Source organism: Gobio gobio (assembly GCF_949357685.1).
Source record: "Gobio gobio genome assembly, chromosome: 20".
Taxonomy (NCBI): Eukaryota; Metazoa; Chordata; class Actinopteri; order Cypriniformes; family Gobionidae; genus Gobio; species Gobio gobio.
This window is the reverse complement of record NC_137113.1, coordinates 27,633,466-27,659,441: the sequence shown is the minus strand read 5'-3', so window position 1 is coordinate 27,659,441 and position 25,976 is coordinate 27,633,466. Positions and strand designations below refer to the sequence as shown.

The window sequence follows — 25,976 nt, the reverse complement described above, 5'->3', positions numbered from 1 at the left end:
CTCCGCACTCAAGCAGGAGCAGAGGTGCTCTACGACCGACAGGTCACTCACATTCACCGGAAAGACACTGGCTGGGAAGTGTGTCTCAAAGGTGGAGCATCACAGCAGTTTGACGTTGTGGTTTTAACCATGCCAGTACCCCAAATACTTCAGCTGCAAGGAGACGTGGGATCTTGTGAGTACATTACAACACCACCACATACACACACATACACACACATACACACACACACACACTTAAAATTGAAATATGACTTATGGTTTTGCTGTCTGCTATTGTTTCTGTTCAAAATATCCTGTGAAGTTGCATCTTTTTATCATTTTGTTTATTTTAAGAAATAGTGACAGTAGAGCTGAATGGAAGTTCCCAATAAACAAATATCCCTTTTAATGCATATTGTGAAATGCAGTGGACAAATGTATTTTTGGCTATAGAAACTAAATTAGTAATAATAATAATAATATAAATAAATTAATACTTTCTTACATTACATTCTAAGGAAAAATATGTTTTACTACATTGATCTCCTTGAATAAAAGATAAAAAAAATTATTTTTGTCAGCCATTTTAATTTGTCTCGTCATAAAAAAACCCATAAACATATTGTACAAACACAAGCAACTATGTTAGGGTCAAAGGTTATCTCCTATGGTGGTTTACATGTATCTTTACATCCTGAATGCTTAAAAGTGTTGGTCAACCCCCCCAAAAAATATTCTGTCATCATATACTTCCCTTCTGTTGTACCAAACCTCTATGACTTTGATTTCTTCTGTGGAATTTAAAAGAAGATATTTTGAAGAATGTTGGTAACCAAACTATTTTGAATCTTGATTCAAATTGACTTCCATTATATGGACAAAAAATTCAGTGGAAGTCAATGTAAACATGTTTGGTGGACTATCCCATTCAAAATGTTTTTTAAAGTGCCCCTATTATGCTTTTTTTAATATGACCTTTTGTGCAGTGTGTAATATACCTGTTTGTGAATGTAAAAGTTTTAAAAATCAAAGTGCACCATCTGACCAGTCAGAGCAGAGTTGGCTTTCAGATAAGGAGGGGTTTAGAGAGACCAATTCTTTGAAAGAACCATTTTCAGACTTTTTGAGAAATGAGGGGATGTGCAATGTATATTATGAGAAAATGAAATTGCTTTTTTTACCTTGGATTAATGTAAACATATTGTAGGAGACCTCCAAAACTTGGAAAATTAAGGACATACTTATGTGAAATTGATTTGATATATCCGTGGGTAAAAACATGAACACACTGGAGAGCCGCTTTATAGTCGAAAATTAAGTTGTACTACTGATGAAATGAGACTGACACTGTTTTTCATGTTTAATACTGTAAAGCTGCATGCTTATAAGCAATCTATGGTATAAAATGCTGTATAAATAAACGTGACAAGACCTTACTGGAGTGCCAAATTGCAGAGCTCGTGCAAACATATCCACGTTGCTTTGATTAGATGCTTTTCTTATGCTTTCTTTACAAAAATGCTTGCTGTTTTCTGATTTTTGTTGTGTGTTTATTTTGTTATTCAGAGAGGAATGTGCAGCATATATTTATATTCATCTAAACGTCACTCTTAGCATTGTGGGTGGTGTTGGATGTTCGCTAACAGAATATTGCTGCTCATGTATTTTGAACTTCTTTTCATACTTGCCAACCTTGAGACCTCAGAATTAGGGAGATATAATTAGGGTTATATTAGCTCATATATAATCACACACACAAACAAACAAACGTCCCCTTCGAGCTTTCCTGGATGAACGTGAATTCTTTTTTCCATTCAGTTAGGAATTTGCAGGCATATTTTCTCTTTTTATTCGCAATGTCTCTTCTTTCTTCCTTTTCCCCTTCTTCGTCTGCTTCTTTTTCCGTTCTGAATTTGCCGCGCTTGACTTCGAGGTGTAACCTTTATTATTGTTCGGTCTGAAACGGCGCCCAGTGACGGATGGTGTAGCAATATTGTTGTCCGGGTGGAAATCGGGAGAAATTCGGGAGAAAGGTCGGCCCGGGAGATTTTCGGGAGGGGCTTTGAAATTCGGGAGTCTCCCGGAAAAATCGGGAGGGTTGGCATGTATGCTTCTTTTTATCCCTAAGCGAAGAGCGAAAAGAACCTTGCTGTGAGTATATCGGGGCCTTTAGGAACCTTTAAAATAGCATAATAGGGGCACTTTAAACATTTTTCCACTGTAGTCAGAGAGTTTACATGAACAATAGCCAGATTGTATGTTCAGTAGTCTCAGATCTGCTTTCAGAGTCACAGGTCCACCTCTCCGATACATCCATTCAGTCTTGCCCTGGGCTGGTGGGCTTCAGAGACCCCATATCTCCATTTAAACTGTTTTCCAGCCGCCATGACTGCAGGTCTTGCATCAATGTCCAAATTGGTATTCTCAGTATGACGTGTTTGAAATGGTAAAACATAAGTCCTTAAGTAGAAATATGGAAATGGAAGAGTCAGGTCTAGGTCTTCTGGGTGTTGGAGCTTCTGAGAAACTGTGAATAATGCAGGGTGCGAGTAGAAAGTCAGGGCTCAGAAAAAGAGCTGCATCGCAAATTAAGGGATGAATGAAAAATGGAATGAGACAGCTGAAAATGGTGGAGGAGTCGCTAGTAAAAAAACAGCGCTTTAAATGGTTGTGGTGTCACGCACAGAGCAGCAGAAGTAGGGCAGAGGCGGATGGGTCTCTACACTGTTGATATGCTATGAAACGGCTGCAGTGGAGCAGCTGAAAAATTAATCTGAAGTGGTCTGGATGGAGATGGAGGCCATGTGATCAATGTCACAGTGCAGTTGCACACATAACCAAATGCAGTTTGGAAGAGGGTCGAAACTGTAAGAAGCCCTTAAAGGGGTACTTCAGAGCTGGGAAGATGGATGTGTATTTAAACTGGGTCATTTATGTAGTAGAAATGTGAAATAATTTTTGAATTTGGTGCCTTCTAGATCGAGAAAAGACAGAAAATTGTCTCATGTGGATGAAAGACAACAACTCCCAGAATGCACTTGCTTCGCTGCCCTACGAGGCCAAAGCCACGGCTACTGGTTATCACTTGCCCACCGCGGCACTGCCCCAACGTCGTTTTGATATTCTTATAATAAAATCATTTTGTTCATTTAGAGAACAGACACTACAATTAAAAACTGAACGTGTCTTTTCAATAAAGTGTGAGTGAGCCGAACGAAAGTCACGACACAGACGCAGCAGGTCAGTCAGATTTCATTCATCACGAGAGCGAAGAGCTGGGCAAATGACGATATTTGCGTCATCTGAGGATTTTCCCCCCGAAATAAAATGCGTAATTCACTCGTCTCAGGGGGACATGAAGGGGGAAAGTACTATAATTTGAATATACTACCGGGTTTCTACTGATACAAAGCTTAATGCTAAATCGCTGAAGTAACCCTTTAAGATCGTGCAAATAAAAAAATGCACAAATAATTGGCTAGTTTTCTTCTAAAATACCCATTCAGATTTGGAGGTGAGGATTTTTTTCACAGAGATTTAAGTTGATTTATTCTCTGGCAGGCTCCAGTCAATGTAGGCTCTCATTTAACTGCTTCTCTGTCAAATCATAGTTATTTTAAAGCCACTTCAACAAGACATGGCTTTTTGGACTCTTTTAAGTGTTATTCTGTTTTGTGTCAGGAATGATTTTACTGTGAGAAAACCCATGTGTTCAGAAAAACACTGCTCCTGGGAGACACATTACAGCCATTTCTTGAAATTCCTTAAACCCTTCTGATCTTTCATTTTTAGTGGGCTATGTTTCTCATTTGTACTTTTTTCCCCTCTTCAGCTTGCATCTTTGTTTTCCTAGAACATATTATCATATTCAGGTTTTGTAATGTTTTGTGACCCAGCTGAATCTATATTCTTTGGTTTGTATTCATAAATTTAAAGTAAATGAATCATCTAGCAGAGGTGCAGTTCTTATATTTGGTTTCTTCATCATTTTAGATGTATTTATGGTGCCTTTGGGACTGAATTATGACTGAGCTGATTGTCCAGGGCAATTTGTTTAAATTGTCCACATAATTGCAGTGCTTATGTTTAAACTACAACATATGCCACATCATATAGGCCTACACTAAATCTTTTTTAATTCATAGTGACAGTAAGACATTTATAATGTTACAAAATAACTCTATTTCAAATAGATGCTGTTCTTTACATTTTCTATTAATCTAAGAATCCGGATAAAATGCATCACAGTTTCTACAAAAATAGTGGGTAGCACAACTGTTTTCAACAATTTTGATAATAAGAAATGTTTCTTGAGCACCAACTCAACATATTACAATGATTTCTGAAGGATTGTATGATGCTGAAAATTCATTACAGGAATAAAGTACATTTTTAAATATATTAAACAGCAGAATTTTTTTTAAATACATTATAATAATATTATTATTTTACTGTATTTTTAATCCTTTGAGCCTTGGTGAGCGTAAGCTAAAAAACATACCTTTTAAAAACATAAAATAATCCCAAAGTTTTGAACTGTAGTGTATATACAACTAGAGTGGTTTGGAAAAAGCTTGCTATTTATGTACTAACACGTCGATAAAATATGTCCATTTTGTCTTCATTGTCCTGTGCCATGATGTCACTGTGTTAGCGGTTCTCTCTGTAGTGGCGGCTGCTGGACAGTTGGGGGCAGCAGGCAGGTATGAGCCACTGGCACTTGCAGAGATGCAATCTGGAAATAATTTTCACAGATTCGAGCTGAATGCCTCGAAAAAAATGAATGCCTCCCACTTCCTGCTTCATCACAGCTCGATTCCACAGAAGTGTCTATTGACCTCAATTTTTAGGTCTAATTTGTGTGAAAATAATTATCAATGGAAAAGATTGAAATTGTTTTAATGCCATTTTTGTACATTGAAATGGTGTTGTAAAAGCAAGTTAAGAGAATATGTTTTTTATTTTACTTTCATACTTTCATTGTTCACTCAAATTTGTACCCTCTTTGTCAGATTAGTGGACATCACAAATATCTCAAAGAATACAACAAGAAAAGCCAAAATCCAAAAAGGATCTGCAGATGATCCGAGACATTTATGATGATTTTAAACATACTGTTTTATTTATGTTTTTTACTTTTTATCATAGACTTGCAAACATATTTATTGCAAGTAATCATTGTAAGTTTCATATTGTTTTATATCAAAGTCTGATTATTAAGTTTAAAAAAATCACATGGTTCATATTCCACATGAATGTTGTGTATTTTCGGCTTTCAGGAAAGTTTGTTTATATGTTTTGCGGTATAATGCAGACCTGAAACATTTTTTAGATATAGGATTTGCAGAAGTTGATTCTGCAAAATGAGCACAATTTAAGATGACCTACATCTTGAAGTTCTTTACATGCTGTTACATCCGCTCTTGCATGCTTGTATGTGGTTATATTAGCAGAATAGCCATAGAAACCAATGAAATCCAGAGCAGACATATTTCTTTTAACCCGAATGCAGTGACAGTCACGTCCTTACAGCCCCTGCCCTTTCATTCAATGGACTTTAGTTTTCCCAGTGGCTTTCCATGTGCTGGGGAAATGAGGAGGAAATATGAGCGTGTATCATTTGCAAAAGATGAATGAACTCTATGCGTGCTGCTGGGCTGTGGCGTGCCTGATGTGGATCGAAACCCTCTCTGGATTTGACTCTGATTTGTTTCCTCTAATATATTACTGAACATTTCGGGTTAGCGGTTTGACTGGGGTTATGGAACATACGTTTGGGCCAGAGGTGCTTTGCCAACTCTAGTGCGTTCTGTTGCAGCCGACTTCCTGACAGATTCTGCTTGCTTCTTGGCCAGAAATCCCCCTCCTTAACGTTTGGATGTTTTTCATTGTGTTCTGCAGCACTTTCTTCCTTAATTCTTTCATTCTAGCTTTCTGCTGTCACTGACGTGCTATACCAGCTGTCAGAAATTAAAATGAGAGAGTGGAATGCAGCTTTTGCAAGCGCTGAATTGTAGTGACATAACATGTTTGAGTGCTCTCAGACTTCTGATTTCCTCCATAGTAACTACACGGTCACTTCAGGGACGTTTTTTTAGCCTAGGACACATGCCAAACTATGGAGAGTGCATTTTTGAACATAAAACACTGGGTCTGGCTCTTCCTGCGCATCAGAGGATGTAATCTATAACAGGTGGTCGGGCCTGTTCTCCAGCGACACAGTAAGAGGCTGAATAAGTACATTTCAAAATTAGAATCTGAACAGAAATCTCTTCCACTTTGGCAAGCTTGCTTAAGCCTATGCAGAACTATTTCTGCTTTTGTGGTTAAAGACGGAGAAGAACCTAAAGAGGAAGTTGACCCAGTGCATATACAAAAAACGCTCTTTTACCAGTGTAAAACATTAAGTAAATGCTTCCCAAACGATATTGTTTTTATTATATACAAGCTTCCAGTTATTCATTAAAGAAATTTATATTTCTATTTAGCAAGGATGCATCAAATTGATCAAAATTGAGAGTAAAGACATTTATATTCTATTTCAAATAAATGCTGTTCTTTCTATTCATCAAAAATACTGAAAAAAATGTATCACTGTTTCCGCAGCACAACTGTTTTCAACATTGATAGTATGAAATGTTCACCCAAGATGAAAATGACCCCATGATTAACTCAACCTCAAGCCATCTTAGGTGTATATGACATTCTTCTTTCAGATAAATACAATCAGAGTTATATTAAAAAAATGTCCTGGTTAATCCAAGCATTATAATGGCAGTGAATGGCAGCCCAAAAAGGTGTAACCATCCATTATAAAAGTAATCCACACGGCTCCGGGGGGTTAATAAAGGCCTTCTGAAGCGAATCGATGGGTTTTTGTAGGAAAAACATCCATATTTAAGTTATAAAGGTTATATATCGTGTTATAAAGGAACATATCTAGCTTCCTAGCTTCAACTTGCGGGAAAAAAAAAACGTAACTGGAATGACGATGACGTTGTTTTGAACTGCAAGAGGCGTTACACTTTCTTTGTAAATTGAATACGGAAGGTGGTCCGCCGGAAGCCAGATATTTTTCTTAAAGTTTTAAATATAGGTAATTTTCTTACACAAACGCATTGTTTCACTTCAGAAGGCCTTTATTAACTCCCGGAGATGTATGGATTACTTTTATAATGGATGGACACACTTAAAATTTTGGGCTGCCATTCACTGCCATTTATAATGCTTGGATTAGCCAGGGCATTTTTAATATAACTCCAATCGTATTTGTCTGAAAGAAGAATGTCATATACACCTAGGATGGCTTGAGGGTGAGTAAATGATGGGATAGTTTACATTTTTTGGGGTGAACCTTTAAGTATATTAGAATGATTTTTGAAGTCATGTACCATTGAAGACTGCTGGAAATTTAGCTTTGCTTTATTCACAGGAATAAATTACATTTTAAAATGTAAATTATATTGGAAAAAATTTCTGTTTTTACTATATTTCCGATCAAATAAATGGAGCATTTAAGAGACTTCTTTCAAAATCAAATCTTACATGCCGGAAACTTTTGAACAGTAATGTATTCCATGTGCTCATTCCCTGGTGTGAAAGTATTTCTTTTTACATTTTATTTTATGCACATGCTCATACTTCAGGATTTGGTTTGTGATTCCAAACAGCTGTTTAGTTTTAAAGTCACACTTTCTCCAATCTAGGGAGTGCAAAATTTACATTCCCCTTCCAAGTGCTGAATGACCACTTCTAACCTCTTTATATGAGATTAAAGCTGTGAATCATAACTCCTGATTCACTCAACGGCAGTTTATGGACCACTTACAGATGCATTTATGCAAACTGCAGCTTGATATTTAAGGATGACAAAGGCAATATTGATGTCTGCATATAGAAGCCGTTGACTCAATTGCCTGTTCCGTTACTCTCAGTGAGTGATGGCGTGCCCACGCCCTTTCCTATTATGTGCTTTTACTTCCTGTCCAACCCGCGTGCAGGTCTGTCAGGGTGCCCCAAACTTAGCAAGCCTTTGTGCTATAAGTGATTACGTCATTGTGCTGAAATAGGGCATTTTTGCAGCTAACCTCCATGTGGCCGACACAGTAACACACCCCTGACGGCCTTGAAACTCTGCTGATGTTGAGAAACATGATTCTTCATTTCTAATGAAATTAAAGCTCTATTTTTGGCAGGCTCGCTCTCTCATGTGGTAATCAGTCTCCCTGGCTGCATTATTTGATTTGGGGCCTGGCTGTGCGAGATAGGTAGCATGCTGATTATTTCCCTGTTTTAGAGTTGAATTTAAAGAGCGGTTGTTAATCAGCAGATATGATAAAAAGCATGACAGGATGCGTCATTAAACTTAAAACGGTGCTTCTTTTGTTCCCCTCCACCAAACATAAATATCTGAGCTTTTTGTTAGGCTAGCAATTACCTTGAGCTCCGTCCCGTGCTCGGAATACAATAAATGTGTCAAGTTACATCATCCTCCTCTTGGTTAGAGATTCTCTTTTTGTCTCTCATCGAGTGGCTGTCTGGGTCTGCTGCTTTCAAGTCTGGCATGATGTAATCCCTTGTTCTGACTCCTGACAGAAAGGCACGCTTATTTCCCCGGCACTGCCTGGGTGTTGTGCGCTAAATGGATACTTAGTCCTTCTTTCTCCACAGTTCTCTCAAAGGCACTCGGGAGACCAAACAATGGAGGCATAGGTTTTTTTTTTTCTCGTCTCTCTCTCTCTCTCTCTCTCTCTCTCTCTCTCTCTCTCTCTCTCTCTCTCTCTCTCTCTCTCTCTCTCTCTCTCTCTCTCTCTCTCTCTCTCTCTCTCTCTCTCTCTCTCTCTCTCTCTCTCTCTCTCTCTCTCTCTCTCTCTCTCTCTCTCTCTCTCTCTCTCTCTCACTCTCTCACTCTCTCACTCTCTCACTCTCTCACTCTCACACACACACACACACACACACACTCTCTCTCTCTCTCTCTCTCTCTCTCTCTCTATCTCTATCTCTATCTCACTCTCACTCTCTCACTCTCTTTATAATTGGGTCGCCTAACCCTGTCAAAGGAGCTCTCGGTTTGTTGTTGACACTTGGTGCGGTACCTTTGTTCTGTGAGTCACCTTTTGACACATCAAACTGATTTGACAGATCATGTCAATTTTGAATGAAAACAATGCTAGTTAAGTAGTTAATTTAGATTAATATGTCTTTTATTCAGAATTCAGAATAAGAGTGCCATGCACTTAAATATGACATGAAGAATTAATGTATTAAAAAGGAATAAAAATATATATATATTTTTTTAACAAATTGATTAAAGGTCACATAACACACTAGGGATGCATCAATACAGTTAGTCCACGGTTAAATATATACCTCGCTTTTTAACCACGGTTTTCGGTTCGGTTCTGATGGCTTGTCACATCAGTTTTTTTGCTATTCTATTCTTAAGCGACAGGAACAGCAAGAGGTTAAGGAGAAAAAAGAAAAAATTTTAATTGCAATACTCTTTCTTTATTTTACTTAAAAGAATTGAAAAACCTTACTTAAACTTAAAACTTTACTTAAAAAAACCCTTGTACACATTCCTAGTGTATTGTATAATATAATATATAAGATTTACACTGGTAGCTCAGAGCTGTACAGCAGTATTTAAGTATGAAATTGAATTAATAAATGTAAAAATAAAACACTACATAGACTTCACTATAAAATATACACTGATTCTTATTAAAGCTACTGTATTAAAGTTTTTCAATCAAGAGCAGTGAGTGATTTTCTCTTTGTCTTTTGTTGTTGTATTAACATTAAATGGATAGTTCACTCAAAAATGAGAAATGAATACAGGTTTGGAACAATATTAGAGTGAGTAAATAATGACATAATTTTAGAGGTGAACTGTCCCTTTAAGGACAGCGTGTTCACTATAGGCTGCGCGGCTGTCAATTAAAGACCTGCGCTCATCTAATATACAAACACACACGATTTTAATTTCACTTTAGACATAACCGACTGTGTTTATATTAACCTTGTGTGTATTTGACAGTATTAGTGCAGTAAGACGACTACTTAGTCCAGTAATCAAGTGTTTGACAGGCGTTTAGTGGGCACGCTCGGAGAAGCGCATGTTAAAACAGTGCATATGCACGCGAATGAAACCGGCAAGGCTTTAAAACGCATGCAAATAATGAACTTTGGTGATTGTGAATAACTCTAGTGTTCCGTGAGTATAACTCTACCCCTAACGTGTCATGTGAATGTATGTCGAGTTGTTCAAGATATTGGGATGGAGGCAAATTATAGAATTTGTAGAAAAATACTTAATTAAATGCAAAACCGCAATTCACAGGCGCGTATTGAACCGTGAAGGCCGTACAGAACGGTTCAATATTATATTGAGAATTGTGGCATCCCTATAACACACACAGTTTCTGCCAGTCTCATGTTAATCTTGAGTACCTATAGCGTAGTATTGCATCCTTCATGTCTCAGAGTCTTTAGTTTTATCATATTTATAAAAGATAGATATGCTGTACCGATTCTTTCTGAAAACAGCCCAGTGCAGTGGGCGGAGATAAAGAGTCACGAGCACACACACACAAAATACATCATGGCATTATCCCTGCATAACTTTCAATTCACTATACGTTCGTGTTGTTTACATTTATATGCACTTTCGCGGATATTGCCAACAAAACACAGACATTTGATGCAGTTTCACTCACTGCCTGCGACTAATGACCGGGAACAAACAAACACACTTGAACTCCGTTGCTGCTCCGGAAAAACAAACTGCATCCACTGTTTCCTTAACGCTGGGTTATTTGGGAAGCTGAACACAAAATACACAACAAAAAACACACTTCTTTAGTGACATTGTTGATTTTGTGGTGTAAAAACTAAATGACAGCGGCTACCATAACCAAACCCAAACTCATTGATGGGCGTGCTCGTGCTCGTGCTCGTGCTCTTGCTCTGGTTGATGTGTGCATGAGCTCATTCGGGAGAAGTGCCCATACAAGCAATTCCGCTTTTTATTAAGTCATACAGGGCCATACTAAAAAAAAAAAAAAAACTTTCCGAAACGTATTCGAATCCTGAAGGAGTGCATCTGGCACAGAAATACTCCGTCATACGTCGTATTTTGAAATGTTATGTTTAGCATGAGAATCCAACTCTTTAACAGTGTAACTAAGTCAGAATGCATGAAATAGCATTGACCCCCCTTTAAAAAAATAGATTGTTGTTGTTGTTGCTAAGAACATTTTTTAAAAAGCAAATTAAGAAAAGCAACAGCCCAATACAACAATTTAAAAATTAATTGTATTCTAATTAACAGTTATTAATTTGTTATTTAATTACATTTAAATATAATAAATGTTTCTATTTCTATATTTTTTTGTCTAAAAAGTAATTTAATTTATTATTAAACTAACTGTTACATTTTATTACACTTTTAAACATTAAAGTGATAGATTCACCCAAAAATGCTCATTCGGTCATCATTTATTCTCATCGTCATTCCAAACCTGTATGACTGTCTTTCTTCTGTGGAACATAAAAGAAAATATTTTGAGAAAGTTTTCAGTGTTTTTTTTTTTTTTTTCATCCACACAATGGAAGTCAATTGTCACCAAAACTTTTCCATCATTTGTCAAATTATCTTCTTTAATGTTCCACAAAAGTAAGAAAGTCATTGAGGTTTGGAATGACATTTGCATTTTTTTGGGGGGGTAAACAATTAGCGTTTTTAAGTGTACTAATCCCTTTAATGAATTAAATCATTTTAAATATACATATTTATTTGTTAATTTAATAAGTGATTTGTTTATTTACCTTTTTTTTATTTAAATTTTTATTTTGTGAAAATCTAACTGAGAACAGGGCTTGTTTAAGGATGTCAACCATAACATGCCTCACACGTTTGTTGCAGAAACATATACATATTTTTTTGCATACATTTCAACGTCTCTTCATACAAACCTCACTCAGGAAACTGTGCATAAAAAGAGGAAGATGTAACGTGCACAAAACTAAAATAAGAGGCACACCCAGAACAGAAGATACCATAGTCAAGCATGTGAGAAATTGAGGCCAAACCTCAGCGTTAGGAGTGTAAAATCCTCCGCTGCCTGAAGAGCCTCATTGTGACTTCAGAGGTTTGAGATTATCTCACCCCTGGTGTGCAAAGAGCAAATGCCATTTTTGGGTAGTGCCATGATCTGTTTTTGGATTAGAACAGAAGATGAATGAGCAGTGAATTGCCCTCTAAATTAAGAGGAATTTGTGATGCAGAGAAAGAGCTTCTTTTGACAAGGCCGGGAACGGCGCTGGCTAAATCGTGCTCCTAATAGCAGTTCCCTTGCCAAGCCATCTTAATACTGAAATGATCTTTAATGAGTAATGGTGGCTCTTGCACATTTGCATGTCAGTTCTCTGCGTCGACTGTTTCATCATGCGCTCCCGATTTAACTTCAGCTATACTGAACAAAAAAAGAACCGTCTGCCCTTTTAAAATAGAGCTTGTTCTGTGCGATACCAAAGGTTTTTTCTTTTAAATACAGGAAGAATGTGTGTTTTACACTAGTTAGTCATACATTTGAGGAAGCACATGGTAGCACATTATGTTTTTGTAAAAGTTCTTTGTACACCCTTCTCTTAGACCCGCCTTAAATTATTACTTGCTGATCAGTCCTATACCTTAAAGGGATAGTTTACCCAAAAATGCTAATTCTGTCATTAATTTCTCACCCTCATGTCGTTCCAAACCCGTGAAACCTTCTTTCATCTTTGGAACACAATTAATTAATCATATTTTTGATGAAATCCGAGAGCTCTCTGACCCCTCCATAGACCACAATGTAACACTTTCAAGGCCCAGAAAGGTTGTAAAAACATTGTTAAAATTGTCCATGTGACTACAGTGGTTCAACCTTGAACCTGAAGCGACGATAATACTTTTTGGGCGCAAAAACAAACAAAAATATCGACTTTATTCTACAATTTCGTTCTAGCCTGCTCTGTAGCTCACCTGGTACACTTGCGATGTGAAATGCTCAGGTTCAAGTCAAGTTTAGATTAAATGTTTGCTTTTGTTAATGCTATCGGTTTAGGTTAAAGGAATTGTATGTAAGAAATGTATCTCAATTAATCATAAAATGGCCCCTATATGTCACTAGACATTAAGAAATCATGTTAATCTCAAATACTTATCACTGACAACAGTTGTCCGGCCAGGATATTGTCATTTTAAAAGTGAAGTTGCAGCCCTCAACTGATGTTGATGTTGACATGTTGTGTTTTGGCCTGAAGCCCCACCCTCCACCTATCTACCAATCACAAAGTCAGTAGTGTTTCGGCATCGGGGTTGCCAGCTCTAGTTATTACAGCTGCAGCTACAAACTTTTTGGATAAAAAATGTCTAACTTTACGAAACCTAAAAGACCTCGTTATGAATCAGAAAAACATTGTGACAATGTCCGAAATAAAACAAGGATTTTAATAGGAGATGCCTTTGAAAGATGGAGACGGCTGAAAACGGAGAAGTATTTGAAGACAGACGCCAACGTTGCTAATTTCCTCCTGGACAGATAAGGTTCATCTGGCTAACAATGTTTTTGAAATGGACATTTCAAATATTCATGACAGTCGAACAAAGTTATGCATGTTCGTGCAAAGTATAACGTTAGGTTAGCGCATATGGAAGAGGTGGGTCATTGAATTGTCATTATGCTGAGACACAGAGGAAAACAACATTAGCACGCCCATTATGGCAATGTGATAACGTGTATGAGACAGTAGCCTAACGTTACCTTGGTAAAAATTATTCTTTATTCGTTCTTCGCATATATAGTGGACAACACATGCTGCAAGTTGACCTGTATGACACATAGTGACTTAGGCTTGTGCTTGTAACTTACTTACGTTACAAGTTAGACTAACAGCTAACTAACTGTTCTAACAATGTACTGTCACATACGAGCGTTCATATTTACGATTATATTTGGCTAATCGCCATTAGTAAATTTTTGCGATACATAATTACTTCACAAACCATCTCTCATGAAGCATAAACATAATTAACAGAAGAAAAAAATAAACTTACTGTGTAGGACCCATCACTTGGAAGCTTCTTGTAGCAGCCTACGTTCCTGCTGGATCCTGCAGCCCAGAGCCATATAATAATTATATTATAGCCATATAATAATTTTCAACGGCTCTGCTGCAGTCAATCTGGCAACCTCGAGTCAGGGGGGAGGGAGAGAGGGATACACCACTCTACAGTAATTTGAAAGTGATTGCAGTACCAGTTTTGGCCACAATCCTACATACAGTTCCTTTAAGGGTAGGGTTTAGTGTAGCTGATACACTATTTTCAAACCCGATAGACCAATAATATTTAGCATTTCCGAACTGCCATGATACAACCAACTATTACAACAACTATACTATACTATACAATGACATTGAAAGATGCCAGAAGCAACATAATATAATTTTGCAGAAATGTCGCCACAGGCACGTTTTTCCAATGAGCCTGGGCTGGTTTTTAGATGGTTTGTAAAAATGTTGGGTTACATCCATAAAGCGTTGTAACACTCCTGAAGTAATTTACTATAATTTAGATAACCAAATTGATTGCGTTGCCACACTAAAGCAGCTTTTATTTGCTCTCTGAATGTGTCTGGAGTTAGAAATGGGACCTATTGATTTCCTATACTACATCACTGAAAGTCCACAGCAGCACCAGACACTCTATACACATTTATGATGAAGGCTTTCAGCAATGTCCATTAGTTAAAAACAGACTTTTATGCTATAACATAGATTTTGGCTTGCCATGTTGGGGCAAAATATTCTGTAAAAGAAATAGGTCACCTTTGACCCACTGCTTAAAATAACATGTGGCTTGACGTCAGCGCCGAAGCCCTCAGGTAGCTGCCCTAAATGTCTCTGTTTGGTCCCAAATTACACTCGAGCTATCTATGAAAAAACCACTCGGTTGTGTTGGCAGTCGCCTTGTTTATCCAGCAGATATTTCAGCTGACATCAGAGCAGTTTCTTCTTCGTTTACCTGGCTACACAAAAGTGTCCATTATTGCCCTGTTTGCAGGGAAACCGAAAAAAGTCTCTCCAGCGAAAAACATTAATAAACATCCCTGAAAACCTGTGCTGCTTTAAAGTGGCCTGCAGCTGTGGAGGCACATCCGTCTCTCTAGCGGCCAGGGCTCAAACTCCGGATATAAAGAGCTGAGAAGTGTTCATTTATAGCATCGGCCAAAGCCTGCGTTTTATGGATGATCTGTAGTTGGTCCACAGATTCCTTGGTGTACTTGGCCAGTGCTGTAGGAGAAAACCTAGACATGTTTTATAGTGAGGGCCATTATCTCTAGCGTGTATCTAAGCTTCTTTAATACATGGAGAACATTCTCAAGAACATCTTGTTGTGGATGAATTACAGCACACACTACGGTTCTTTGCATGTTTAATCACATTTGGCAGACATGAAAAGATTGAGCATGTGTTAAAGACTTTGCCGCATTCAAAACCAAAAATGCCATCATTTGAAGTTCTTTTCAGGCTAAGACTTGAAGGGCAAAACCTCATCCACAGAATCAGCGTGTAAGTGAATCCAGCCTACATGGAGGCCTATTTATGAGTCACCTTTAATAAAATCACATGGCAAATAAGAGCGGTGATTTATCAGTGTTTGGATACTAAGAGTTTTCAGACAACTTGGAGGCATCTATAATGTCACTGGCCTTCACTTCTTTAATTGCGTACATGAGATGAAGTGCTTTCACATTCAGGTGGTTTGGCAGCGCTAGCTTCAGCTTGCCTTGGCACCAGGCGCACATCTCATCGGCTTTGTTTTTTCAAGTGACTCAAATATAACCTGGCTCTTGGTGAGCAGTTGGAAAAGCAATTCAGGTCTCTTCCCTCCCAACGTGCTGTACATCATCCCAATCACATGACATTTGAGCAAATGCGTGTTGAAACGTGGTCCATTAGGAGCTACGGCTAATGATGGACCTCTCGCTCCTGTTCAAAGCCCCTTTAAAGCTGAACGGTGTCAGGCCCCCTCCACTTCACCCAGACTAATAAATACTTCTTATTTTTGGACACTGTTCACCAACAAGTGCATTAAATGTTAGATAAACAACGCTCGACTCCCTTTTTGGTTTTGTTTTATTTTAGTTTTTTTTTTCTCTCTTCCTTTTTATTTTCGGGAAGCTTTCCAGAACCTCTCAGGCAAATATTAAATCAACCTTTAAAGGGCTGAGAGATCATAAATTGGGAAATGGTTCAGCTCTCTTGTGCTCTCTGTGTAGCCTTCCAGAATGCCGTGCTGCTGTGTGGCGTCCCAGAGGGAAGCAGCAAAGGCCAGCCCTTCCAGGGAACAATGATGAATGCTTGGGAGTTGGTGCACTTGCAACAATGTTGCCTCAAACAATCAAACAATGCCAACGTGAAAAAAATGACCACCCAAATTCAAAAATAAACTTGTTTTCTTTGCATGCTGAATGTGATGTTTTATTTCATTCAGTATTTTAGTTTGAATCAACCCAGTATGTAATTTATCATTTGGCCAAATCTGTACACTGTCCACGACTCGTTGCTGCATATTCGAAGATGGCCATTTTGTGAATGCTGCTTCTTCTGAATGCTACTAAATAAAGTACAAAAGTTTAATGATGGGCTTTTTATTTTGCCTCATCTATGCAAAAGTGTATTAATTAATGCTGCTAAAACAACAGTTCACACAGTAATGCAACCTCCTTCATAATATACTTACCTGTATGCTGTTATTTTATTTATTAATAATAATAATAATAATAATAATAATATTTTGTGCATGAGATTTTTTTGTGTAAAAATTCTTCAAAAAATTACTGTTTTCTGTTCTGCATAGGAAAAAAATTAGTACAGGTTTGGAACAACATCAGGATGAGGGATACTCCGCCCCAAAATGGAAATTCTCTCATCATTTGCTCACCCTCATGCCATTCCAGATGTATATTACTTTCTTTCTTTATACAAACACAGGCAAAGATTTTTTTGAAAAATAATCTGTGTGAGTCCATATAACGGGACCTCCAAAGTTGATGCTTCAAAAACCACACAAAGTGACAGTAATGTTTAACAACTGTGTTTGTATGGCTTACCATCTTACTTTCTTTGTGTGGTTTTTGAAGCGTTAACTTTGAAGGTCCCATACGCAATTTTCATCTTTAAAATCGTTGCAGAGTCGACCCCTTATTTTTCAAAAAGGTCCCTTTTGTAATCGCTTCCCCAGCTCGGAACACCAATGTCCTAATAAGTCTACTTGACCATGGGACAGTCACACCTCCTAAAAGAGCTTTATATCACATCCCCTGACACCCTGCACTGATGTCTCCAATTAGGCCAATCATTGAGAAGAAGAAAAAAACTGGATCCCCAAGACCCATTCCTTTAGGGAATATTCACACGTATTCCATGAGCACTGCTGGAACGGTCCCAGCTGACTTTGTGTGCTTAGAAATGACACATTAGTAGCCAAAATATGCACTTCGTTTCGTGAGAAAATGCCCTTGTATAATAATTCATCACCTTCTGCCTTTTACCCCTCATTGATTGCCTGTGAACCAGAGCGCTTGTTGCAAAATAACACTGGATTTATATTTTCAAGCCAAGCAGCATTTATGATGTGTAACCAGCCCAGCAAACGACATGCATCTCAGCATGAAATCACAACCCAAATGTTTACATGCTATTAACACGTTTCATCAGCCTCATTGTTATGTTAACTATTGTTAATTATATCCACACAAACTCATTTGAAAATGGCACATTTCCTTGTTCTAAAATAGAGGCTTCCTGATATAAGCAGGATTACAAAAAATATGTCTCTGTTCCAAAACTCAGTAAGATGTCTACAACCTAATTTTAGGTTTTAGGTTACCTTAGGTGACATCCTCATGTGTGTCATCCTCATGAGCAATGCATGTGTTACAATATGTATTAATATTTTTCTTTAATGTTAGTTAAAGTGTAACTTCACTGATTTTCAATGTGCTTTGTATTGTAAAAATGTCGGTAGTATATGTAAACGGACAGGGCCCTATCATACACCTGGTGCAATGTGACGCCAGGCGTGACGCAAGTGTTTTTAGCTAGTTTCAGCCCAATGCAGTTATCATTTTCACGTCCTGAAAAAAACTAGGTGTTCAGACGCGTTGTTGGCGCGTTGCTATTTTGAGGCAACTGAAATAGACTGCCAATGAAATAGACTTGTCAATGGCGCAATATTTTAGTTTTTTTGTTATTTAAAGGGCACATTAGTAATATGCGCCTATAAGCGGGTCCACAACGCGCATACACTTTACTTATTACACACAGATATGAAAAATTAAAGGATTCAAATGTAAAAGATTATTATTGTGTGCATAAATATGAAAATGCCTACATGTCATAATGGATAGTCATTGCATGTATCAGAATTAGCCTACCTATTTGCAGTAATGAGCGCTCAGTTTTTCCGCCATGTAAATAGCGAATCCGCCATGGCATAGCGCAACTGGCTTTTAAAGGCAATGGGAGATGAGACTGATTTGTTTATTGCACATTACGCCCAAAACGCACCCATTACTCATTAATAGAATAGAGACAACCCTTTTAGATCATGTGCCGGGCGCACCGACTATTTTTCCCATCGTTAAACTGAGCAAAAGTGGATTTGGACACGCCCTAAGTGCACTTGCGCCATGCTCTTTTGACTATGCGCTTTAGATAGTTAAAATAGGGCCCACAATGTTTACTTATTCTACATGTTATCTGGACAGATAAATTCATGTTTATTGGTCAGCAAAAGACTTTTGACAGCTCCAGGGCTTTCGTGAAAACTACAGATTGTACTTCCGCATTTTTGTATCCCCACACACAAACAGTCGGATTAACATAGGGTTATTTACAGAACAGTTATTGTAAGGGTATGTTTATCATTGGAAATTGTATCTTACTATGTATACTTTTCAAACAGCATTATGGTAAAAAATGGAACACTATGGCAACAGCTTTCTTAACAGTACGTGACAGCGTTTTGCTTCGGGGGTTGGGCGAAAGTGACAGAATGGCCGATCCTTTCAGTTTTTCCCCTCCATTTGGCCTAAAACAAGGTATCTCAGAAGGCTGGATTGTCATGCTGCCTACTTTTTGGAACATTAGGTTTTAGAACAATTGTGTGTCAATAGGAATTAATGAATATATATATATATATATATATATATATATATATATATATATATATATATATATATATATATATATATATATATATATATATATATATATATACACACACAGTATGTTTCTGAATATTCTCATTACTGTAAACATTCTGCATTCATAATGAAAGACAAGAGGATTGTGATGTACAATGAACATAAGCATTTGGATGTATGTATATGGTTAAATACCTATTCAAGTTGAGATTCTCCTCTCTGGATCCACAGCATTACAGTGCATGAGTAATTTGAGATTCATTGTGTGTGTGTGTGTGTGTGTGTGTATGTGTGTGTGTTGTGTAGATGTAATGCAGATGTGCATAACTTCCTGGGTTTAAGCCAGATTCACTCCTACAGGTTCCCTTGGGTCCTTACTTTTCTAATCACCCCATAGCTCAGTAATTCTCCACCCCCTGAACACACACACATGCACGTGCTTACGAGAGGAAGGCTTAGAAGGAAGCCTCATATCTCATGCTTTATCATAAGACCACCAGACCTTTGGTACTGTTCACACAACTTCTGCATTTAAGTTCTAGATTAAAGTAAATGTTAGATGTCCTAACCTGCTCCTGACATGATATGTTGTCATTATTGAGTTAAACGTTGGTTGGTGACTATGTAAGTCACTTTTTTCAGACACATATTGTAGGACTCACAGTATTGATTAAGGATTGCTCTGTCAACATGCTGAGTTTCATGAACGTTTCACCCACTCCCACATCAAAGATCTAGGGGCTGCTAGTGCAGGGTTCAACACATGCCCCGAGCGGCCAACTGGAAAATGTTAACCTTCTCGTCCCAGAGTGGCACGCACACACGCTCACAGATACTAATGTAGTCACTCTCACAGCCAAACACGTGTCAATGACTAGCTTTTTTCAGGTTAGACGAGGGAAACGCTCACAGTCAGGCTTATGATGCTTTGGTTTTTGCTGGGAGTAGCTTGAAATCCAGGCTTTTGTCTCTTTAAGTGTGCTGTCAAATGTGCTGCATATGTGTGATGGAAAGGTGGCGGTTAGCATTGCCCTATTTTCCTTTCTTAGTTGTATATACTGTTGAAAAGTTTGGGGTCAGTAAGATTTTCTTTAAAGAAATATTAATATATTAAGCAGCACAACTGTTTTTAAATGTTACTTGAGCACCAAATCAGCATATTAGAATGATTTCTGAAGGATCATGTTACACTGAAGACTGGAGTAATGACTGTTGAAAATTCAGTCATTACAGAAATAAATTACATTTTAAAATACACTGAACAGGCATAATATCATGACCACTGATAGGTGAAGTAAATAACACTGATCTCTTCTTCACGGTACCTGATAGTGGGTGGGATGTATTAGGCAGCAAGTGAACATTTTGTACTCAAAGTTGATGTATTAGAAGCAGGAAAAATGGACAATAGCAAGGATTTGAGCGAGTTTGACAAGGGCCAAATTGTGATGGCTTGATGACTGGGTCAGAGCATCTCCAAAACTGCAGCTCTTGTGGGGTGTTCCCGGTCTGCAGTGGTCAGTATCTATCAAAAGTGGTCCAAGGAAGGAACAGTGGTGAACCTGCGACAGGGTCATGGGTGGCCAAGGCTCATTGATGCATGTGGGGATCGAAGGCTGGCCCATGTGGTCCGATCAAACAGATGAGCTACTGTAGCTCAAATTGCTCAAGAAGTTAATGCTGATAGAAAGGTGTCAGAATACACAGTGCATCACAGTTTGTTGGCTATGGAGCTGCATAGCCGCAGACCAGTCAGGGTGCCCATGCTGACCTCTGTCCACCGCTGAAAGCGCCAACAGTGGGCACGTGAGCATCAGAACTAGACCACGGAGCAATGGAAGAAAGTGGCCCGTTCTTTCAAGCGATTGTCCACCTAAAATTACTGTCTTACCAAACTCATCCTCAAAATTTAATTGTGAGTTTTAAAAATGTAAAGCTAATAAATAAATGTTTGCTATAAACATTTACTTACATTTACTCACCCGCATGCCATTACAAACTTGTATGGCTTTAGCGTTTTTGGGTGAACTATCCCTTTACATTTTCAGCAATTTGTGTGAATCTCAAAATCTCTTCGGGACACAATGCTGCACTCTATACTCTATAAAAATAAAATAACCATATGAAGATGCTTTTGGTTAAGTAAGATTTGACAGATTTTTACATTTAGATGTCATCTAACACAAAAAAAACACTCTTAAACTTATTAATAATTTAAGAATTAATTAATGTGGAAGCAAATTTCTAAATGATACTGCACTGTACATTATAATGTTGTGATGTGTAAATTCTATTGTAGCTTTTAAAATTATAGATTTTTTTTTATCTATTTAAACAAAATTGTATAGAATAGTAACATCAGCCATTTATCACCATGAAAATAATTTCTGTATCAACAAGACTATCAATGTAAGTACATCTCTACATCTGTCAGTATAGATGCACAGGAGTATAAATGCAGCTTGATTTTGATTACTCATTCATATAGACAGTATTTGAGCTACTCCTGTAAGCTGTTGCATGAACAGGACAGTTTCAGAATCATATCTGTCAGTATATACAGTTACCAAACACTGACTTTGTGAATGTAGCCTGTGTGAGGCTGGTCCTGCACATACAGCACAGCTGTTAGAAGCCCCTCCGCTCACACAGATTGGAGATTTATAATGTCCAGACAGACGTAAAGCAGACTCCAAAGTGGTGACAAGTGACTGAAAAGGAAGAGGACATCAGGTGCGTGCTTGTGTGTATGGCCCAGTAAGTGAATGTGGTTTCGTGTAAGGTATGTCTCACATTGAGGCTATGCAGGGCTCACTTTTTTTTTCCTTCAAGATATTGAAAGAACTTGACTGTTCGTGTAGATTTGTGCTCATGTGGATTTGTTAGTCTTTCGACCGGAGGATGTGTCAGGGAAAGAGGCTAAAGATCACAGATGTGTGTAATGAAATCAAATCCCTCTGGTCTAAACTAAGAGGAAATTTTTACTGACGTGCTCACTAGTGCTCTCGTTGCACATTAGGGCCATTACTTATCATTAAGCAAAGAAACCATCAGAGCGAGCGGACAAAGGATATTCATCTTTTAATAAAGAAGTGGAAAAAGTAAAACTGCACATAGTGAATAATTAATTACGTAAAAGAAGCATACATTGTCTCTCCATACGCTGAGGACAACTGGGAGAAGAAAAGGGGATAATATTCCACCAGGTGAACATAATTTGTGCAGGTGGAAGTCTAGCTAAAGCCAACTCTTGCTTCCTTGATGAAGATGCTAGATTAAGGGAAAAGCCACATACCAAGAGGACTCTGGAAATAATTATGTAATATTGCATATTAATACAAATGTACTTGATTGAAGTACACTACAGCATTTCAAACATTGCCATTTTCCCATACAGTTATTTTCTCTGGAAATATATTGTTGGTCCAAACATCTATTAAATGTAACATTTTCGAATGGGTACTCGCACTGCGTCCTAGGGCGCTAATGGGGAACGCCTTAGCGTGACCGGTGTCTGAAATAGAGGTCTGCGCGGGGCTGTTTTTTTCATCCCGCTCCCCCCTGCTCTTACTAGGTTCTATTCCGCACCCATCCGCTCCCGCTTAAAATTCACTTTGGGCTCACCTGCTTTCCGCTTAGAATGATTTTCTTCCCGACCTGACCAATCCTGCTAAATTTAGACCTCATTTCCAGAATCTCACATTTAAATTTCCCCTAAAGAAAGAGAGTGACTAGGATAACAAATAAAAAATGTTGGCTATATAATAATTCGATTTGATATTTTTGTCTTATCATGATACTTTCAACACCAAAAAAAATGTCACAGAGAAAAAAAGGGCTAAATCAAATACGACATCTGTCACTCAAAATGATAAGCCAAAAATACAAATAAACGAAAACTGTCAGCTTACTAGCTATACTGCAAAATGAAATATTTTTTTAATAATAATAATGCATTTTATTTAATGGCGCCTTTCATAACACCCAAGGTCACCTCACAAGCAAAAATATAGATCACTACACAAGACAAAACACACAACGAACACTCCGCATATACAGATAAAGTGCAGTCAAGACTCAATAAAACATTATAAAAGAGCCTGTATAAAAAGATAATCTTAAGACGCATTTTAAAAGTCAATAAACAATCGCTATTGCAAACATAAAGAGTAAGGGAGTTCCATAGGCGGGGGGCAGCATAACTAAAAGATCTGGCACCCATGGTAGTTAGTTGAATCCGAGGTACCACAAGAGAAATTGAAGATGAAGATCTGAGAGCATGTGAAGGAGTGTAAACATGAAAAAGTTGAGTAAGGTATTGGGGTGCAAGATTATGAAGTGCCTTGTAAGTAAGTAGCAAGATCTTAAATTCAACTCGATACTTTACTGGAAGCCAGTGCAATTGCTGAAGAACTGGAGAAATGTGCTCATTAGAAGGTGATCTAGAAAGAACACGTGCTGCAGAAGTTTGAACCAACTGAAGCTTATGTAGCAATTTCGAGGGTACACCTGTGAGAAGTGCATTGCAATAGTCTATACATGAAGTGACTAATGCATGAATAAGAACTGCGGTATTGTTGGTTGAGAGGAAGGGACGGAGATATTAATATTACGCAAGTGGAAGTATGCAGTCCGTGTGATTATTATTAATGTGAGTTTCAAAGGATAGCGTGCTATCCATGATAACACCCAAACTTTTAACCTGTGTGGAAGGACAGATTGCATTATTGTCAATGTACAAAGAAAAATAATTAGATTTAGATAAAACAGATCTAGTGCCAACAAGTAAGGCCTCAGTTTTTGTTGCCATTTAGCTTCAAGAAGTTCACTGAAAGCCAATCTTTAATTTCAGCTAAACAGCTGGACAAAGATGGTGGAGGAAAAGAACCAGTCGGTTTGGCAGACAGACAAATACCATGTTTTCTCAAAATATAACCAAGAGGAAGCCTATAAATAATGAAAAGAAGTGGGCCCAAAACAGAACCCTGGGGAACACCAGTGGTGACTGTAGATGTTCTTGATTTAAAACTTTTTAATTGAATATGCTGAGTGCGTCCAGATAGAAACGACCTAAACCAAGACAGAGCAGTGCCAGTAATCCCGATAGAAATTAACCTGTCGAAAAGAATCTTATGAGAAACAGTATCAAAGGCAGCGCTCAAGTCAAGAAAGACAAGTATGGGTAAAAGCCCAGAGTCAGCTGCCAGCAGCAGATCATTGGTTATTCTGACAAGAGCAGTCTCAGTTCTATGGTGAGGACGAAAACCAGATTGAAATTGTTCATACAAATTATTATTAGAAAGATGTTCATGAATTTGAATTGAAATACACTTTTCCACTACCTTAGAGATAAAAGGTCAATTTGAAATTGGGTGAAAATTATCAAAATTAAGTGGATCAGCCCCTGGTTTCTTAAGTATGGGAGTAATAATAGCAGATTTAAGAGATGGAGGTACAGAACCAGAAACAAGTGAAGCGTGAACAATTTGAGTAATCAATGGAGACAGGGCTGGTAAACAAGCTTTCACTTAAGTCGAAGATTTAGATTTATTTATTAGATCCACTATCTCTAAAGTAGTTGGTAGTGTAAAGGTAGAGAAAACAGAGTGGGGCTTTGCATGAGAGATAGACTGACAGGAATCATGATGGAAAGTACCAGTAAGTAATTGCTGATGTACATTTTAACCTTAAGCCCTATTCGCACGGGATTAGTATTATCTGGGGACCTCGTGTGATTTAGAAATTACTCCCCCACATCTGAATTTTGCGTGGCGCATTCGCACGGGATAAGTAAGCCTGTGATTTTACTCGAATTTACTGACTTATCTCCCGGATATGATGTCAAGACTTGTAAATGTTTTTTCGTTATAGATATAGCTGTATGAAATTATAAACAGTCGTATCGATATCGTTTTGATTGTTTTATAGTAATAAAAATAATTTAGTTCAGTTAGAGAACAGACGCTACAATTAAAAACTGAACTGAGCAATATAATAATATCTACGGCGGAGATCAGTTTCAAAGCTAAATGTAAAAGTGCCCATTTAAGCGAGTTTGTCATTGTACTGTTCTGTTTTTGTGTTTTTCATTATTAAACACACCATTCAAGCAATTTACTCCCAAATTGCTCATTCTAAAGTGAAAGTATAATCCGCGCGGCCGCACGGGAATTCATAACGGTGCGCATTATATGCAGCCTAGCTCCATTCTTTGTAAAAGATAAAGGTAAAAATGCGCACAGGACACAAAAACCTTGCAAAAATTATATACGATCCGCCTAATCCCGGCCAAATCACAGAGATGCTGATTCGCACGGGACTAATATTATCACAGGACCTCAGTGTTCAGCGAAATATGGTAGGTAATTTGCGGGGAATTTTTACTTTACAAATTACATACATGGCCGATTCGCACGGGATTAAGATCACAGACATTCTCTGCAATTATTACAAATCACTAGAGGTCCCCAGATAATACTAATCCCGTGCGAATAGGGCTTAAGACTCAAATAAAGTCATAAAGTGATCACATAATTCTATGGAATACCCATCAGATGGCAAATAATCAGGAGGTTGCAGAATATTGTTTACCACCAAGAAAAGATACCTGGAGTTCCCATTACTGACTCCAATTTTGTTGGAGTAGTAATCAGTAATTTTGAATATGTTCTGCATACATTTCTTTAATGAACAGTTAGGCCAGACCTAACGTGCAACCTCTCTAGCCTACGGCCTTTA

General features: G+C 37.8%; 1 protein-coding gene across 2 annotated transcripts in view; it reads left to right on the top strand.

The window, feature by feature from the left end:
• The window catches only part of rnls (renalase, FAD-dependent amine oxidase), a 68,956-nt gene that overhangs the window by 13,365 nt on the left and 29,615 nt on the right, over positions 1-25,976 (top strand). The window contains exon 4 of one of the 2 annotated variants that reach the window (XM_079801105.1): positions 17-175. In XM_079801105.1, coding sequence (XP_079657231.1) covers positions 17-175 — 159 coding nt within the window. Of the gene's footprint in view, positions 1-13; positions 176-25,976 lie in introns of both variants that reach the window. The other variant, XM_079801104.1, reaches the window with a different exon arrangement.